The following is a 19,061-nucleotide window of genomic DNA, read 5'->3' on the forward strand; positions in this document are numbered from 1 at the left end:
CTGATGTGAACCTAATACACTTACTCTCTTATAGCCCACTAGCATTCAGTTCTGCTTAAAATCACAAGTGCCGCCGTCTGGCTGGGCACAATTCAGGAGCCACTTGTCAAAAGAAACTAACTTTATTTTTAGAACCACACACGCCAAACAAAACAGCTCCTCAGGAAAAACCCTCAGAGCCCAACTGCCACCACTGGCTTCCCATAAGCCTCTCACACAAAAACACAAGCCTCTCCCACTCCCACAATCCTCCTGCTCTTGAGGCCGATTGGCTGGGTCACGTGGGCGGAGCCAAAGAAGTCCCCCAATGAGCAGCTCCGTGGTCTGACAGGGCAGGGAAACAGCCCAATGAGCATCACCGCAGAGGAGCCAATCAGCTAGATGTTGCTGGGGCCGCTGTGAGCCAATTATCAGCCGGCAGCTGGAAGTTTGCTGGGGCCCTTTGGCTGTGGCTCTCAACACACAAGTATGAAAGTGATGCTGTTTTTTTCATTTTAAGTAATTGGTGATAACTTGCCCTCCAAGTCCTTTGGGAAGTTCCCTTCTGAACCCTAAAGTTTCCTTGATTCCTTTTTGTGTCTTGGAACTATTCTAGGCCTTTCCTAAGGAAAATTTTCTTCAAATTGGAAAACAGATGTGCTGTTGGTGGCAATGTACAGAAACCTCATTGTATAAGAGTCAGGGGTGAAGAATAACCAGGGGTAATGGACAATTTAAGTATTTTACAATACGGAAGCGATGTCAGCTCTACCACTTTTAGCAATGTCTAATTGCTAATGAATATGGATCTCTTTTTTTCATCAACACTAATAAAGTTTGTGTGCAATTGCCATAGATTTTGATTGTAAACTCAGGAAGCTTAGCTCCTAACTCAATTTACACCTAACTTGATCGAGACTGATTATTTGTTTGACTTCATCATCAGTATCTAGGTACTAAAGATAGGAATTATGTTTGCTTGTGTGTTGAGGGCCACAGCCGACTCAGGATGACGCATGGCATTTTTGCCAGAAGTAGTGGTTGAGAGGTGACGCCAGCGAGTTCTTGTGGAGTTCCCGTTGAGTTCCAGTTGAGCTCTCTCAGGGATTCCCAGAGAGTTCCCATTGGTTGGAGAAGTGCTAGAGGAGGGATATTTCCGGTGGCTGGGTCCTGGACGAGCCTCGTGGCGTTAGGGGAGAATTCCCGGGGAGCGTGTGTGGAGTGTGCTGGTGGAGTTCAGAAATAAAGTTTGTTCCTGCTTCAGTGGCTCGTGATTTGTGCCCAGCCAGACTGCCGCACTTGTGTGCCAGAGAAACAAGTAGTTTAGAACTGCCCCTAAGCTCATTAATGCTTTCATACTGGATGCCCCTGGGAGCTAAAGATTCTATTGGAATCTCTGTTCTTAGGTTTCCAAATTTAAGGCTTAGAATTGTGCTTTGTATATTGCAAGCACTGAATTCATATTAGTCATTATTATTTTGTGTATTAGAATCTCTGGTTTGAGGTTCTGAAACCAGATAAGCAGTTGTGAGTTTTCACTTTTAACATGCATTTAAGAAGTGCTCTCAGCTTTCAGCCTCAGGTTTGCTCCTCATTCAATCATGTTGTTAAGTTTACTTCTCAAGGATTATGTCTAATATTTTGTATACTTTATTCTGTTAAAATTTTCAGCTTTACTGTTATGGTCTTCTTTTATTATTTTGCTTTCATTGAGTAACCTTTTGGCATATTCTTCTCTGTGAAACTTTTTTCTTTCATCAGTTTGAAGCGCCAAGTAGTTAATGATGGGTAGATTCTTATACCTGGACTAAAGCCCAATGCCGGAAGAAACAGCTTTACCTGAAGAGGAGGAAAAAAACTCTGCAGCTAAGGAAACCCATAGGCCACATTCCCATCAGAGAAAGCTCTGAATGCAATTTGAGAGACAGTTAAAGTCTTATTATTTCCAGAATAATTCTGAACATATGAGAATATAAGTAAATTAAAAGCCATTCTCTCTGGCATTTGAGAACTTGATTGTGGTTCTCAATTTCTTCCTCACCCCCCATTTGAGAGATACACCTCTAATTAAAAATATTTGTAGGGTTTGGGCATTGTTAAAATGAGAGTGTTATAGTTTGAATATGAGGTGTCCCCCCCAAAACTCCTATGTTGATGCAGGAATGTTTAGAGATGAAATGATTATATTTTGAGAGCTATAATTTACTTGATGGATTAATCCATTTGATGGCTTAATAATTTGAACGAATTATTACTGGGTGGTAGTGGTAGGCAGGTGGGGCATGGCTAGGGGAAGTAATTCACTGGGGGGGCATGCCCTTGGGGATTATATCTTCGCCTCCTTTGCTGCTACTCTCATCTCCTTTCTGGCAGTTAGGAGCTAAGTAGCTTTCCTCTGCCATTCTCTTCCACCGTATTTCTGTGTCACCTCAGGCCCAGAGTAATGGAGTCAACCAGCCATGAACTGAACCTCTGAAATTGTGAGCTCAAAATAAACTTTTTCTCCTCTAACTTCTTTTTGTCAGATATTTTGGTCACAGCATTGTAAAGCAGATTAATAAAAGAGAACTGTTATCTCTCTAAGCAATGATTCTCAAGCTTTGAATTCAGACTAGAATCACCTGAGAATCATTTAAAACTACCTAAACTCAGGCCAATTGACTGGGGTGGGATGGTGTTTTCATATTATCAGGTGATTCTGATATTTATCTAGGCTTGATAATGTCTACCCACAAGTGACCCAGAGGCAAAAAGGGGTAGTACAGAAATCCCCATATGTTACTGCACATGAGAATCAGCTGAGGACCTTTTTTTTAAGTCTTCTGCCCAGATCACATCTCAAACTTATTAAATCAGAATATTTGCATGTGGGAGGAAGGCATTAGTGTTTTCTAAAGATCCCCAAGTCATTCCAAATTGCAGCAAAGTGTTGTAACCACTGTGTAGTGATTAAGAATATGATCATGAAGCTGGGTATGATGCCACAAGCCTGTAATCACATTGCCTCGGGAGGCTGAAGCAAGGGGTTCGCAAGTTCAAAGCCAGCCTCAGCAATTTAGCAAGGTCCTAGGTAATTAAATGAGACCTTGTTGCTAAATAAAATATTAAAAAAGGACTGGGGATGTGGCTCAGAGGTTAAGTGTCCCTGGGTTCAAATGCCACAGTCTGGCTGGGCACAAAATCACGAGCCACTCAAGCAGGAACAAACTTTATTTCAAAAACTCCTGCAAATGCCACGCATGGGACCTTCTAAGGGGACATGCTACACCATCAGGAAATCCCTCCTCCGGAATTCCCTCCTACCACACTTCTCCAACCAATGGGAACTCTCTGGAGTCCTGCAAGAGCTCCAAAGTAGCAGGCCAAGGCAAATAGCAGGGGTCTAATCTCCAATTGAATGCAGATCTTAACATAATCATTATCATCTCAATGGCTTGCTGGGGTCACCTTTCAACCAAAAATGCCATGTGTCATTCCTACTTGTCTATGGCTCTCAGCAAATCCCCAGTACCAGTGTGTATGTTTGTATGTATGTGGGTATATATATGTATGTATGTATGTATATATATATATGAATGACCATGGAAGACTCCATTGTATGATCCTTTTTTGATTTGTAAGTTCTCTGTATCTCATCTGTGAAATCTAGAAAATTATCTAGCTAACTTATAAGCTTGTCATAAGGATACGGCTAAATTATGCATATAGAATGCTTAGAATTGTATTTAGCCTTTTGTATATATTCAGTAAATATTAGCCCTTCTTATATTAGAGTCTGTGAGAACAGGGTGTTTTGAATCCCCCCTTCAGACTTTCTGGGGTATGGGATCTAACTTATCCATTATCCTAGATGACTGCAATTGCCCCACGTAAACTTAAGCAAAAGCAGCATTTCTGCTTAATTTTCAATAGGAATTCTTAAAAGTGCTTTTTTAGTTGTGGCTTCTTAGAGAAAAACTTATTGCTCATTTTTGCAAAAATGATGATTATTCATTGTAAAGAATTAAACAATGCAAAGAATTAAAACAACAACAAAAAACTATAGCCAGGTTCTTGTGAGTGCTAATGGTTTCACAAGGCATAAGGATTATATTAGCCCGGGAGTTCAAGCCAGCCTGGGCAACTTAGTGAGAACCTGTTTCAAAAAAAGAAAAAAACAACAACAAAAATATCCCAGTTATAAGTAATCATCATCATGAATGTTGACTTTTTTTTTTTTAGAAATATTTCTATGCAGATATACAGCCAGAAAAAAAGGAAGATAGAAAGGAAGACTTGATGGACATACCTTTTATAAAAACTGAGTTATGTTGTAATGAATTTTTATTTTTAGGGTTTCTTAAATTTTACAACAGAAAATGTCCAGCATTAAAGTATAATGTTATGATTCCTCATGTTCACGTTACTGAAATGCCATTTTAAATAACAATTATTAGTTTTGCTTTAAATAAAAAAGAAGCCAAAGTGCTATTTTTAAAATTTCAATATATTTGCTAAATGAGGTCTCTACAGATAAGGGATTGTGAAAGACATTTTAATTTGGAGTGTGTTTTTAAAGGGTCTTGATTCAAATTTAGTATTAATCCCTGCCATGGGTGATGGGGCCATTAGTACTCACAATTGGTTTAATAACTTTCCTCTACCTCTCTAATTTGCATTGGGTAACTTTCTTGCTCAAAATTTATAATGTAGAGAGTCTATTTATTAACTGTATCTCTCCTACTTGTCTCTTGGTCATTTTATATTGAATTGAGTGAGATGTTTACTACCAGTCTTTTCTCCAGCATGTGGCCTACTTGAATTCTTTGCAAGCAGGCTTTTCAAACAGGACTTGTGCTGCCTTTTCTTTAAAAAGAAATCTTGAGAGCTCAAACAAAGGGAGGGTTTACCTTTAGAAATTACTTTTTAGATATAACATTAAAATAGATTATTAAATTATGTCAAAATCTTTTTAGGAAAACAACAAAAGAATAATACTGTAAAGGTAAAATTTCTAAGCTGACTCTAAGCTGCAAGAGTCTGAGTTAAAGTGTAAAAGACTGGGGATTGTAAGGTTTCTAAATTGAAAGGCTTGGGCTAAAAATAATAATAATAGGCCAGGTATTGTTAAAATTCCTCTGCTACCCCCAGAACCTGTAATCTCTGTAGCTGTTAGAACAATACCTGAACTGCCCAGTAAATATTTCCATTGATTCCCTGGTTGTTTATTAGCTAAGGGCTCCAAATAGCTCAGATGTAAGCATCCAGGCCACAAAACCAGTCAGTTTGAATGTGTACCCCGCTCAGGGGTGACCAATCACCCCTGCCCAGATTGTTCCCGCCAATGGATGTGCTGGTCATGGCTCAGGGTTGTTGTTCAATTTTCCCACGCCTCAAGATGATTTGTTCTGATGTATGCAAAGCCCCCACTCTCTCCAAAAAGTGTACTTAAGCTCTGCTTGACCTCTGCTCTGGGCTCTGGGCTGCTTTCCCTTCCTGAGTGAGCCTTGAGCCCCAGCATGCTGGTTCAATAAAACTTCCCCTTGCAATTGCATGAAGCTGGTCTCTTGTGTGGTCTCTCCCTCCGACGCTCCTCCGGACCCTTACAATACCAGATTATTTAGCTCTGAATTTGAATTTTCTCTCCTGATACTGTAGAGGCAAATGCACAGAATCTCCCAGTATTGTTAGCTTTCTAATTTTTATGTGTCAGCTAATTCATATTAAATGACATAATATAACTGAGCAGATGAAAATATCATTAATAAATTATTTGCTTTAACCAATCAGGATCTTTGTGATTAGGTAACATGACTACAGAATATATTTATTTTATTTACCATGGAGTTTTCTTGATAGGGTGCTTTATTTTTTAAGTTTAGTAACTTAACCAGCATACATTTCAGTATTGCGTTTTCTCTATTATCTTTTCTTTGTGATAATTTATTTTGATCTATAATTTGTTTTTTTAATAAAATATTTAATCATGGAGAAAAATGTAATTAATTTCTATCTGCTCACCATCCAACTTGAAAAATAAAATATTAAAAATACTATTTAAGTTATCTGATACCCATCCCTAGTTGCAAACACTTTCCTCACATTAGAGGTAAGGTCTGTCCTGAAATTTGTGTTTATAGGCTTGTGAGTAACACTCACTACCTATGAATATTTCCCTAAGAAGTAGTATTTTGCAAGTTACTACTATTATATAAATGATATCAAACTAATCTTTCTGAAGCTTGAAGTTTTTGGGTTGTTTGGATCAATTTTAAAAGATTCATCTGTAATAATGCAACCAAATCTACTTTAATTTTACTGCTAAATGGTATGTAATTGCAGTAATATACCAAGATTTAGATTTGGTTCTTTATTTCAGGGAAGTTTTCCTTTTTATTGAATATTGTGCCTCATTGCCCATCACCTTGGTCATACCTCTGATTGCAGCTGCCATTTGTGTAAAGAGGTTCCATGTATGCTTACACATTCACTTATTGCTAACAGTACTTCATTCTGCCTGAAGTTTGCTGGGCCTAGCATAGGCTTATCTCCAGTATGGCACAGTTATTTTGGATAGCAATTCAAAAGGTGTTGTGTATAAAAATTTAGCCCCAATTGTCTATAGCAGTGACCTTGATGATACAATCTTACACTGTCTTTTTCTCTTCCCTCTTCTCAGTCTATACCTTCTTTCTTCAGGAAACAAGATTATATAATCTGTGAATATGTTTTGTTTTTCTTGGATTTTTCTAATTTCATCTCTGTGACTGCTGAGATCAAGTGGGAAGTCCCACCAAATGAGGTTGCTGTATTTGACTTTAGAATCTTTTTTTTTTTTTTTAAACTAGAGATTAAACCCAGGGGGCTTACCCACTGAGAGCCACATAAATTTATTTTTATTATTTTGAGACAGTCTTGCTAAGTTGCCAAGGCTAGCCTCCGACTTGCCATCCTCCTGCCTCAGCCTCCTAAGTGGCTAGAATTACAGACATATGCTTCCACCATGTGTGGCCCCTCAGAATATTTTTTTTGTTGTTTTTTCTTCCCTTGACTATCACTTTCAAAACTTGTGACTTTGGCCTTTGTCTCTCTGTCTTTAGGTTTGCTGCTAGAGAATCGATCTGCCTGCCTTTCAGTCAGCTTGCCTGCCAGTCTTTGTTCTTTTCTGAGGTTTAGAACAACAATTTTCTTAATTTTGAATTGTGTTGTCCCAAATTTTATTTTTCTGACCCCTTTAATGGCTATTCATTAAAACCTGAATTCTCTGATTATGTTAGTTCTTCTGTGTAATATTTTTTGTTTTTAATTATAAATATTCTCTTTGTGATTATGGTTATTAGTTTTATGGTGAAGTTTTGATAATTTTATTTAAATTTTATCTTCCCATTTAATCTTTTTTCATTTTGTCTTTTAGTTCTCTTTTACCCTATTCATAATCTGAGTAAGTTCCAAATCCTGGAGCATTTGTAAAGAATGTCTTTTGTTGGATTATATTTTTCTTCTGGACAGAGTTATTTGATCTCTTGTATGATGCATTCTTTGCATTTTGTCTTTCAGTTTGCCTTCCCTCCTCCTCCCTTTCTCTCCCTTAGTTTGTTTGCCTGTTTGTAATGCTTGATCTTTTTCTCTTGGTCATGCTTGACAGCTCTGCCCAACTTTGTATTTGTTTGCCTATTGCATGAGTGACTTCTTCATTCCTTATACATTTGTTCTTTGCTCTCCTCACTTTTGTGGTTGCAAAAATCTAAACTATAATTTTCTACTCTATCTTCTTTTGTCTCTCTCTTCAGTAGGTCATAGTGACCCACATAGCATTCCTGAATTCTGACTGGGCATATTTAGTTTTTACTAACTAGCCCTGATGTTTTTCAGTACTCCTTAAAAAAAAATTAAAAAATCCCTCCTTTGATTCTTACTGCGTACACAGCATCATCTCAAAGTTTGCTCCCATAATTGGGAAGGCCTCTGTGTGTTACCCTAGAATCTTTTTTCTGGAAAGTGCCAGAATTCCCTTCCCTGTTTTATTCATTCTCTTCTGTAGCTTGGCAGCATCTCCCAGTTATAAGAAGAATGGAATTCATTCAATTTGTTTCTCTCCAGATTTGAGTTATTAATGAAAATTATTATTTAATTTCTCTGACTTCTGATACATGAGGCCCAAGATAGGTAGCTCATCAAATACTATTGCCCCATTCTGTGTCAAAATTGCAGAATCTTCCCTTGGCTTGCTAGCCCTTTTGAAGTTTTATGAATTTGGGCTGTTAATATTTTGTGTATTTGCTACCTACTTATTCACTTTCTATCTTATTTCCTTTGTTCCTTTTATTTTTAATTTGATATTGGGCGAGAGACAATTACGTGAGTCACTACTTAATTTCAGAAGTCTTTGAATTTTTTTTAAATGTGGGCAAATATATATAACATAAAATATACCATTGTAAGCATTTAGGGTGGTTTTGATTTGCATTTCTCTGACTGCTAGAGATGGTGAGCATTTTTTCATGTACTTGTTGATTGATTGTATGTCCTCCTCTGAGAAGTGTCTGTTCAGGTCCTTGGCCCATTTGTTGATTGGGTTATTTGTTTCCTTATTGTTTAATTTTTTTTAGTTCTTTGTATACTCTGGATATTAGGGCTCTATCTGAAGTGTGAGGAGTAAAAATTTGTTCCCAGGATGTAGGCTCCCTATTTACCTCTCTTGTTGTTTCTCTTGCTGAGAAAAAACTTTTTAGTTTGAGTAAATCCCATTTGTTGATTCTTGTTTTTAACTCTTGTGCTGTGGGTCATCTATTAAGGAATTTGGAGCCCGACCCCACAATATGTAGATTAGAGCCAACTTTTTCTTCTATCAAACGCAGAGTCTCTGTTTTGATATCAAGCTCCTTGATCCATTTTGAGTTAACTTTTGTGCATGGCGAGAGAAAGGGATTCAGATTCATTTTGTTGTATATGAATTTCCAGTTTTCCCAGCACCATTTGTTGAAGATGCTGTCCTTTCTCCATTGCATGTTTTTAGCTATCCTTTCTCCATTGCATGCTTTTAGCACCTTCGTCAAATATAAGATACTTGTAATTTTCTGTATTGGTCTCTGTATCCTCTATTCTGTACCATTGGTCCACCCATCTATTTTGGTACCAATAGCATGCTGTTTTTGTTACTATTGCTCTGTAGTATAGTTTGAAGTCTGGTATTGCTATACCGCCTGTTTCACTCTTCCTGCTTAGAATTGCTTTTGCTATTCTGGGTCTTTTATTTTTCCAAATGAATTTCATGATTTCTTCTTTTTTTTTTTTTTTAAATGTCTTTCTAAGTCATCAGTGAACCTTTATTTTATTTATTATTTATATATGGTGCTGAGAATTAATTCCAGTGCCTCACACATTCTAAGCAAGTGCTCTACCACTGAGCCATAACCCAGCCCTGAGGTTTCTTTTTAAATAGAGGCTTTTCTTTCTGTGATTTTAATTTTAGACTCTCCCATCTGAGAATCACCCTTCATTCTTATCTGCTCTGCAGACTGACTGAGTGGCCACCCTGAATTTCTCCCTTGTCTGTGGTACAGTCTCACTTATATGCTCAGACTGCCCCATGGTGTGGGCACCTACTGATCCGGTGAAAAGTAGAGTTTAAGTAACTGGTGTTGGGTATTCAAAAAGCCTATACCAAGAACAAGACAAAAAAGAAATTGTGAAACATGAAAATACAAAGTTAAGGGACTGGGGTTGTAACTCAGTGATAGAGCGCTTGCCTTCCATGCGTGAGGCACTGAGTTCAATCCTCAGCATCACATAGAAATAAATAAATATAATAAAGTTATTGTGTTCATCTACAACCAAAAAAATTAAAAAAAAAAAAAAAAAAAAAAGAAAGAAAAAATACGAGGTAAACTTCCAGGATTCCTAGTCTATCACTTAGGAAGTCCAGAATAGTCTTTTTTAAGCTGTCACTTATTCCCTACTTCAACTGTTTCTTCTGGGGAGCAGTGGAGCATCCTCCCTGTGCCAGATTAGCTTGCCATTTCTGATGTTTTCTACTCAGATTGCAAATTTGTTGAACAGCAGCATGGTTTTTCTTTAAACCTGGTGGGAAAATGTCTTTTGGCTCTGACAGGTGCTTCCCTTCCCCCACTGAGCCATAGCACACCTGACACTGCCACCATCTGTTGCTTTTATTGTCTTTCTATTGTAGAAGCTAATATTTTTGGTTTTAACCTAATTGCTAGGTCACTGAGTTGCCTACCACTGTTTTCCTACAATCCTTCTGCCATAGTTTGCTACTGCAAAACTGCTATTTTAATTCATTCTTATGGAGCTGCTATGATATTGTGGGTTTCTCTGATTCACATTTTCCCTCTGATAGCTAAACTAAAATCTATACTTTTTCCTAAACTTTGTTTTAAATTTATTTTTAAATTTATAAAGACAAAATTCATCCTGAAATGAATTTGTTTACTACTTTATGGTTAAACCATCCCTTCACCCTCAACTCCTGGCAAACACAAATCTATTCTACAACCTTATAGTTTGAGTTTTCTAGAATGTCAAGTAAATAGAATTATAAACTATATAATCTTTGGAATCTGGCTTCTTTTACTTAGCATAATGTCCATTTATGTTGGCATGTCAGTTGTTTATTCTTTTTATTTTTAAGTAGTAGTATGAATATGGAACAAATATTATCTATAGTCTTACCCTATTTTGTTCTTTTTGACTTAGCTTTCCAGAGTGCTGGATCTTCCACCAGAAAACTTGATCAAATCAATATCTGCAGTTCCAATTTCCAGAAAAGAGTTAAGTATAATTAATACATTTATAGCAATCTATAATGTTCTCAAATTTGTTGACTAAAAAATTGTTACTCTTCAATTTATGGAATAGTCTTTGAAGTGAATTATAAGATGTGATTCATTATATTCAACTTATTAGTGTAATCAACAATAAAATTAAAATCTGTATTGGATACTCTGTGACAGGTAATATTCTTACATTAATTATTTTTATGCTTGCTTATGCTTGCAGTGATAGTCGTGTCAAAGTCTTTGGTAATGAAGTTTAAATTTGAACATCTACAGATTGTTTTATCTATGGGGTGTCTGGAACCTCAGGCACCAAGGGACCACTGTATTGTCAGTTAATAATGACATATTTGCTACATAGTAGGCATTGAGCCCCAAGGTTTTGAAAGAGGTAACAATGTAATTACTGGTAGCAACATGTCCTTGTATTTCGTTCCCTTAATTATGTCAAGACTTTTAGCATACGATGAATATTCCTGTTCTCAGGATAGAACAAAGAAATAAATGAAAAGGGAAGAGAGAGGCTACATTTGACCTTGTAGTAAAAGAGAACACCTATAAAATGGCCTACTGCATCTTCCTTTATGTGAATTCCAAGAAGAGAGGCAACAAGGGACCAAGGGGCTCTCAAAATTATATGCAAATTTATGTAGTTTTCCACATCAGTTACTTATTTCATAAAATCTGTAATTTGCATTCTGCATAATAAGGGTAATCTCTCAATTTTAATGTCTTTTCAAAGACCTCTAATAAGCTAAACTATTTTGACCCATCTTTTGAATAGGATTGCCTTTGCTTGCCTTTGCTTTAATAATCCAAAGTACTAAGATTTTGGTTTATAAATAATAAATATTGAGAACCACTTCAAAAATTTTCTGAGCCACAAGTCTAAAATTCTCCATATTGAGGAAACCTTTACTGTTTTGCTATAATAAATCCAGAGTATCCCTTACAGTTAAAAACCAAGTCTCACGTTCCATATTTCTGACTTTATATAAGAATGCTATTAAGTGCTAGGAGAATTAAGAAATATTGTTTTTTTGCTGGCATAGATTAGGTAATATAAAATGAACCAATTTGCTCAGGTCTGCTAGTTCTCCATGTATTTTCAGCTATGGTGAACTTCCTATATAATAACATTGATTTTATTAGAATTGAGAGCATTGTCATAAGTCAGTAGTACTCAAAGCCTGTGGCTTTCACATTAACCAACACAACAACCTTCAGAAGTTAGTGGAAAAGTAGCTATTGCTTTTTAAACTTACTGGTTTTAATTTTTAAAAAATGAAAGTAAGAGCCGGAGCAGTGACACTCACCTGTAATTCCAGTGGCTCAGGAGGCTGAGGCAGGAGGATCATGAGTTCAAAGCCAGCCTCAACAACAGTGAGGAGCTAAGCAACTCAGTGAGATCCTGTTTCTAAAAAAACAAACAAACAAACAAACAAAAATAGAGCTGGGGATGTGGCTCAGTGGAAGTGTCCCTGAATTCAATCCCCAGTATCCCCACCCCCCAAAAAAATGAAAGTAAGAGGGATTAATTTCATAAAACTATAGAGTGCAAAACAATCTCTTTAAGGAAATTCAGGAAAATACAGAAGAATAAGAAAAATAAAGTCCCAATAATCTTACTATAGTAGGTAACTGATTTTAGGAAGTTAGTGTATTTTTCATTTCTTTGTCTTTGAATATGTTTTTCAGATTAAAAAAAAAAGCTACAAAACTATATAAGATTTTTTAACCTTTTTCCTTGACATCACTTTTTTTGTAATATTCTGTTATTCTACTGTTGATAGACATTTACGTTGTTTTCAGTTTTAAAATTTTTATACATAATTCACATTCAAGAATTATCTTTTCAAATAGACAAAGCAAAACCAAAAGTTCTTTTTGGGTGTATGATTAAAAGTTCCCCAAAGGGAACCAACCCAGATGCCTTTCAATAGATGAATGGATAAAAAAAATGTGGCATTTATACACAATGGAGTATTACGCAGCATTAAAAAATGACAAAATTATGGAATTTGCAGGGAAATGGATGGCATTAGAGCAGATTATGCTAAGTGAAGCTGGCCAGTCCTAAAACACAAATGCCAAATGTCTTCTTTGATATAATGAGAGCAACTAAGAACAGAGCAGGGAGGAAGAGCAGGAGGAAAAGATTAACATTATACGGAGACATGAGGTGGGAGGGAAAGGGAGAGAAAGGGGAAATTGCATGGAAATGGAAGGAGACCCTCATTGTTATACAAAATTACATATAAGAGGTTGTGAGGGGAATGAGAAAAAAAAACAAGGAGAGAAATGAATTACAGTAGATGGGGTAGAGAGAGAAGATGGGAGGGGAGGGGAGGGGGGATAGTAGAGGATAGGAAAGGTAGCAGAATACAACAGTTACTAATATGGCATTATGTAAAAATGTGGATGTGATTCTGCAATCTGTATACGGGGTAAAATGGGAGTTCATAACCCACTTGAATCTAATGTATGAAATATGATATGTCAAGAGCTTTGTAATGTTTTGAACAACCAATAAAAAAAAAAAAAGTTCCCCAAAGGGGCAACTGGGAAGTAGATGGAAATCTGGTTGATCTCCCTCACTTCCTTCTCTTTTGCAACTTTGGTAGTGATAGGTAACCCTTCACATAATTTCAGAATTTATGTTTTAAATATTCTTAGTTTAATAAGTTGGTATTAATCATTGTTAACAAACTAAAAGGATCAATTTTTTTGTCCTTCTGCCACTGAACTAATTAGAAATATTTATGATTCCATGGAGATTATACAATTTTTAAATTAAATTATTAGTGTGTTATACCTTACAAATGCTTATAAGTCTTCATAATTTTACACTATTTTTTAAAAAATCCTATGATTTCTTTGTGTTTCCTGGATGTTTGAGAGTCTGAGTCATATTAAATCTTCTCTAAAGCATCCAAGGTATGTATCAACATACAATAATTTAATCTTTGATGTATTCAAATCTGTATTTCAGTTAATATTATTATCAGGGCTCTTACTACTTTTTATTTACATTATTTTCTATAATTTGTATATATCTTTGAATTTGTTATTCTGCTTTTTTTGTTATTCCCATGTTGTTAACTAGTTTAGGTCCCCATGATTGGCATAAATACTTGACTGAACTATGAAGAGTTCTTTGGTAAGAATAAATACATTCAAACCTTAAAAGAATTTCACGATTAATTTTTAGAAAATTGAATTATCATGTACTATAAAGTAGAAAAAGACTTTCCCAGAGGTTAGTGCTGATACTATTTAACATTTTCATTTAACATCATAACTAGGATTAATATAATTCATAACCAAGACTTGATTTCTAAACAACGCTGTGAAGTAGATTCCATTGTCATCACCATTTTACTGAGTACTGAGAGATTAAGCAACTTCTCCAACATCACACAGGCACGGATCTGTAGATGAACTTGGGTCTGTGGTGACAGCTCAGATGTCAGTAGATGAGTTGGGTTGGTCTGTGTTAGCCACTCTGAATAATGGATTAAGGCCCCCGGGAAAATTCTTTTTAATTTTTTCTTGGTCTCGGGGATTGAACCCAGGGGCGCTTAACCTGAGCCACATCCCCAGCTTTTTAACTTTTTTGAGACAGGGTCTTGCTGATTTGCTGAGGCTAGTCTCAAACTTCAGATCCTTCTGCCTTAGCCTCCCAAGTCAGTAGCATTTCAAGCGTGCACCACTGTATCTCGCAAGGCCCAGGAAAATTCTTAATGATTATCATAGACTTTTAAAATCTGATGTTAACCAGAAGTCACACAGGAATTTTTAGATATGTCCCTGATAATCATAAGTGATAAGGAAGTCACTTGTGCCCCTCTAAAGTGTGCCCTTATCATGTGAGTGACATATGTGCTAGACAGAGAATGGACAAACCACGTACTATACTCATGAAGTCCTATTCTCTATTCTCTTATTAAACATCAAAAGATGTTAGTGTAATTACATAGATGTATATTGATTTAAAAACTATTATATAGATCTTGAACTTTTGTACATTTTAAATCTACAGAAAAATTTGTAGAGAATAATAAAACACTCATGTGGTCACTTTCTAAATTAAGTTTTTTTCCATTTTTATTTATTTATTTTTTGAGAGGAGAAGGATGGCTCTTGATTTTTAGTAATAAAATGTTACAAATACTGTTCAAGTCACTGAAATGTACTTCTTTGATTCCATTCCCTACTTTCTTTCCTTAGACAGAACTGCTCTCATCAAGCAAATGATGATTTTCACTCATTGCTGGTGTTGTATTTGTTTTTGCATTGTTTCATCATCAACTGAATGAAAAGGATAAGTGGCAGTGTCTGTTTTATGAACTACTGAGTATTCAGAATGAATTTTTTTCCCTCGTGTTGAAACTCAAGTTCCATATATATATATATATATATATATTTTTTTTTTTTTGTCATTTGGAAGTCAGTGGAGGAGCAAGAGTTAGAAGCAAGCATTTGGAGTAGTATAGGAAGCATCATAGGAAAAGGCCAAAAGACCTGAACTTTTGTCTGCATCTGCTTAGTTGCATTAGAATTTGATAAGAGGGCCGGGGATGTGGCTCAAGTGGTCGCGTGCTCGCCTGGCATGCGTGCAGCCCAGGTTCCATCCTCAATACCACATAAAAAAACAAAGATGTTGTGTCCGCCAATAATTGAAAAATAAATATTAAAAAAAAATTCTCTCTCTCTCTCTCTCTCTCTCTCTCTCTCTCTCTCAAAAAAAATAAAATAAAAAAAAGAAGAAGAAGAATTTGCAGGAGACATTTAATTTCCCAGACACCTCTGTCTATTTCACAGAGATATCATAAAGTTACAATTACATAACAGAAAAGGAAAAATTTCATAAAATGTTAAAAGAAAAAAGTTTTTAAATAAATACAAGGTGATTTCTAATTTCCTTGCTTTTAATTTTGAAAACAAAATGCCTTTTTTGATAAAATCATTTTCATATGAAAAATACACAATGATTAACCTTTGTTAAACTTGTAATGCTTCTAAGATAACAACAGCTCTTTCTCATTTCAATTTCTGTCTTTAGAGAAGTAGCTGACTTTCAGCTATCTGTGGATTCTTTACTGGAAAATAGCAATGACCACATAAGACCAGATATTCAAGTTCAAGCCAAGAAACTGGCAGAGAAGGTATTTTAGCACTATTATCTCTATTTAACATTATAATAAATTTAGCATTTTAAAGGAAAAAAGAGTGCTCTGCAGGGTTTCTCATCTGTAATAATGAATTTAATAGTATTTCTTTTTTATCTTGGAAAATATCATTTAAATTCATTTTAGCCCTGTACTACTATAAGGTTAAAATGATTTTTCAAGTTATTTATAAAGCATTCCTCTTGAGCTGGCAATGTTCAATTTTTTGATTAAGTACTTCAAAGTAGGACTGAAGTGTTAATTAAATTTACAGATTGAAGCTGGGTGGACTTTTGAATTTTGGAGAACAAGCTTGATAAATTAGAGCTGTGGGTTGCAATTTTTAAAATGAGTTTCTGAGAAGAACATTAAAATATGAGAAGAAATGATTAAATGTAAATGGAATCATGATTACAGGGAAGAAGTGGTTAGATGATTTCATAAAACTTAAGTATTTCTAAGTTCCCTGGTGGGTTTTATTTACTTTAAAAGATAGTAGAGAATGACCAAATCTAAATTTTTTAAAAAATATTTATTTATTTATTTATTTAGTAGTTGGACACAATATCTGTATTTTATTTATTTTTATGTGGTGCTGAGGATCGAACCCAGGGCTTTGCACGTGCTAGGTGAGTGCTCTACCGCTGAGCCACGATCCCAGCCCGACCAAATCTAAATTGTTAGTGTAATATCCTCAGCAAAAACAGATATTAGATAAGTTTTGTTGCTTTGTTAATGGGGTTATTATTTGTGACACAAGAGGTATCTGGAATCTCTGAAGAATTGGAACAATGAAAGTCACTGTCAAGGAAAAAGATTTGTGAGGAATGAGTATGATAAAGTAATTTTGATAACTTGGTAGATATTTATTTGATAATAAAAATCACCTAAGATTTTTACTAGGAAGTACACCAGGAGTAGAATTAATCTAATTAGGATATTTAATCCCTTTCTTCCTATTTCTTGTCTCAAAAATATAGGCTAGAAGTTCTTCAGTAAACACTGGCACATCTTTAGTTCTATAGGTTTATCAAGGAGTTTGAACATCTAGGTGGTTAAGAAGGGTGGGCATGAGCAGAGAAGACAGACTAAATTATTTACATGCTTTGTATTGGTTCAAAAGCTTTAGTTAGGATCTGACCTAATGTGGTGTTCTGTGGCTTGTGAGTAAGGGTAAGTGCTTATTGTAAGACAAATGGAGAATTTGAGGTGAAGGAAAGACAAAGGGGAAAGGAGATACTCTGAATACAAAATAGCATTTCTAATAAGGAAAAAAAGAAAATGTATTTCCCTAAGTAAAGTGGAGGAACTGAAGATTGGCTAAGGCCCAGGTCCACCTGTAATGACTGAAAGAGGTAACTCAGCTTGACTTTGTCAGCCAATTGTAGTATTAGAACTGTATGTCTCATTGGGCCTATTTCATAATATACTTACTTTCTAGCTGAAATGCGATACAGTGGTGAGTGAAATCAGCACTGGTCCAGGAACTGTGAATTTCAAAATAAACAGAGAACTACTAACAAAGGTAAGAATGAGTTATTGTCCAGCCATTGTACATTCATTCTCTTCTTTAATTGCACTGATCTTCCTCCTGCTCTGAAACTCATTGTACACACATCCTTTGCAAATATTGATCCCTTTGCATGGAGTGCCACCTGAGTTTAACAGCCTGTTGGATCTTGAGATTTTCTTGGCAGTAGATTTCTGATCTTTTTATATTCTTCTATGCCACTTTATATCTCTCCTTTATAGAACATACCATAGTTGATATTTAAATTCCTTTTATTTGTTTAATACCACTTGCCCTTTAAACTCTTATCCCCTTAGGGTTAATAGCATCTGTTTTTTTCATTGTTGGATCTCCATAGTTTTTTAGCAGTGTCTAGCACATAGTAGGCACTGGATCGATATTTGTTGAATGAATACATCAGTTTTGTATTGAATCCAAGAAAGGGATGCTAGTTTCTACTCTCTGGTATTCTATAGTCTTGTTAGAAACATAAGATGTATACAGAAGAAATCATAAGACAGCTTTTTCTTTTAATAAGACAATAAATATGAGGCCTGCAAAAGGGCAGTTAATACAGTAACATAAGAAAATTCAGAGATGAAATTCAGAATAAACTTATAATAATCTGAATATGGATTCCTTCTCACTAATGTTTACCTCTCCACTTGCATTCTTCTTATCCACATGTTCTTAAAGTATTAATGTTTATTGAGCCCCTAGTATATGATAGGCACTATTCAATTTAACATCTGTATATTAATCCTTTCTCTATTTCCTACTGATTGTATAGAGTATTATTTTCTCTGTGTCATTGTACAAATAAATACTATTTCTGAACCTTAGTTTTGCATTAAATGGAAAATGTTGCCCATCTTCAAGATTTTGAGACTACAAAGATAATATAAAAACTCCTAGTCTTGAACCAACTAGCACTCTGGGGATGTGTCTTCTTGTGGGATTTCTGGTCTTGGTGGTGTGTTTTGCAGTGCTAGGAATCAGACCCAGGACTTCACTCCACACATGCTAAGCAAGTGCTCTACCACTAAGCTACAATCCGCAGCCACCTGTGGATGCACCTTAAATGTTTGTTGTATGTGTTGTTTTACTTCCTGCTGCTCCCATCTCTGCCTATTCTGTCTTATAACCATCTTAACCAGTTCTTTAATAATAAAATTTTTCACATCATGAACTACATTTTTAGGACTCAAAATGCAGTTGATGGATCAAAACCAATTTAAGAGTGAATAAAAGCTTAGCAACAGTAATTTCACAACTTAATTTTGGGAGGTTTTGTGATGGTCATGGTTTGGGGTACCAGGGATTGATCCCAGGGACACTTAACAGCTGAGCCACATCCTCAGCTCTTTTGAGACAGTGTCTCACTAAGTTACTTATGGTATCACTAAATTTCGGAGTGCGGCAGGCTTTGTATTTGCAATCTTCCTGCCTTATCCTCCAAGTCACTGGGATTATAGGCATGAGCCACCATGTTCAGCTTACATCCTACTTTATTTATTTATTTATCATAGTTGGACACAATACCTTTATTTTATTTATTTATGTGTGGTGCTACGGATTGAACCCAGCGCCTCACACATGCTAGGCAAGCGCTCTACCACTAAGCCA

General features: G+C 35.7%; 1 protein-coding gene across 5 annotated transcripts in view; it reads left to right on the forward strand.

Annotated features, from left to right (window-relative positions):
• Rars2 (arginyl-tRNA synthetase 2, mitochondrial) overlaps positions 1-19,061 on the forward strand; it is a 61,624-nt gene that overhangs the window by 5,432 nt on the left and 37,131 nt on the right. For 2 of the 5 annotated variants that reach the window (XM_078019630.1, XM_005324724.4), the window contains 3 exons: positions 10,675-10,748; positions 15,820-15,922; positions 17,367-17,450. In XM_078019630.1, coding sequence (XP_077875756.1) covers positions 10,675-10,748; positions 15,820-15,922; positions 17,367-17,450 — 261 coding nt within the window. Of the gene's footprint in view, positions 1-10,674; positions 10,749-13,100; positions 13,692-15,819; positions 15,923-17,366; positions 17,451-19,061 lie in introns of those variants that run through there. The other 3 variants (XM_040283075.2, XM_078019631.1, XM_078019632.1) reach the window with 2 other exon arrangements.

The sequence above is a fragment of the Ictidomys tridecemlineatus genome, chromosome 8 (assembly GCF_052094955.1).
Source record: "Ictidomys tridecemlineatus isolate mIctTri1 chromosome 8, mIctTri1.hap1, whole genome shotgun sequence".
In the NCBI taxonomy this organism is placed as follows: Eukaryota; Metazoa; Chordata; class Mammalia; order Rodentia; family Sciuridae; genus Ictidomys; species Ictidomys tridecemlineatus.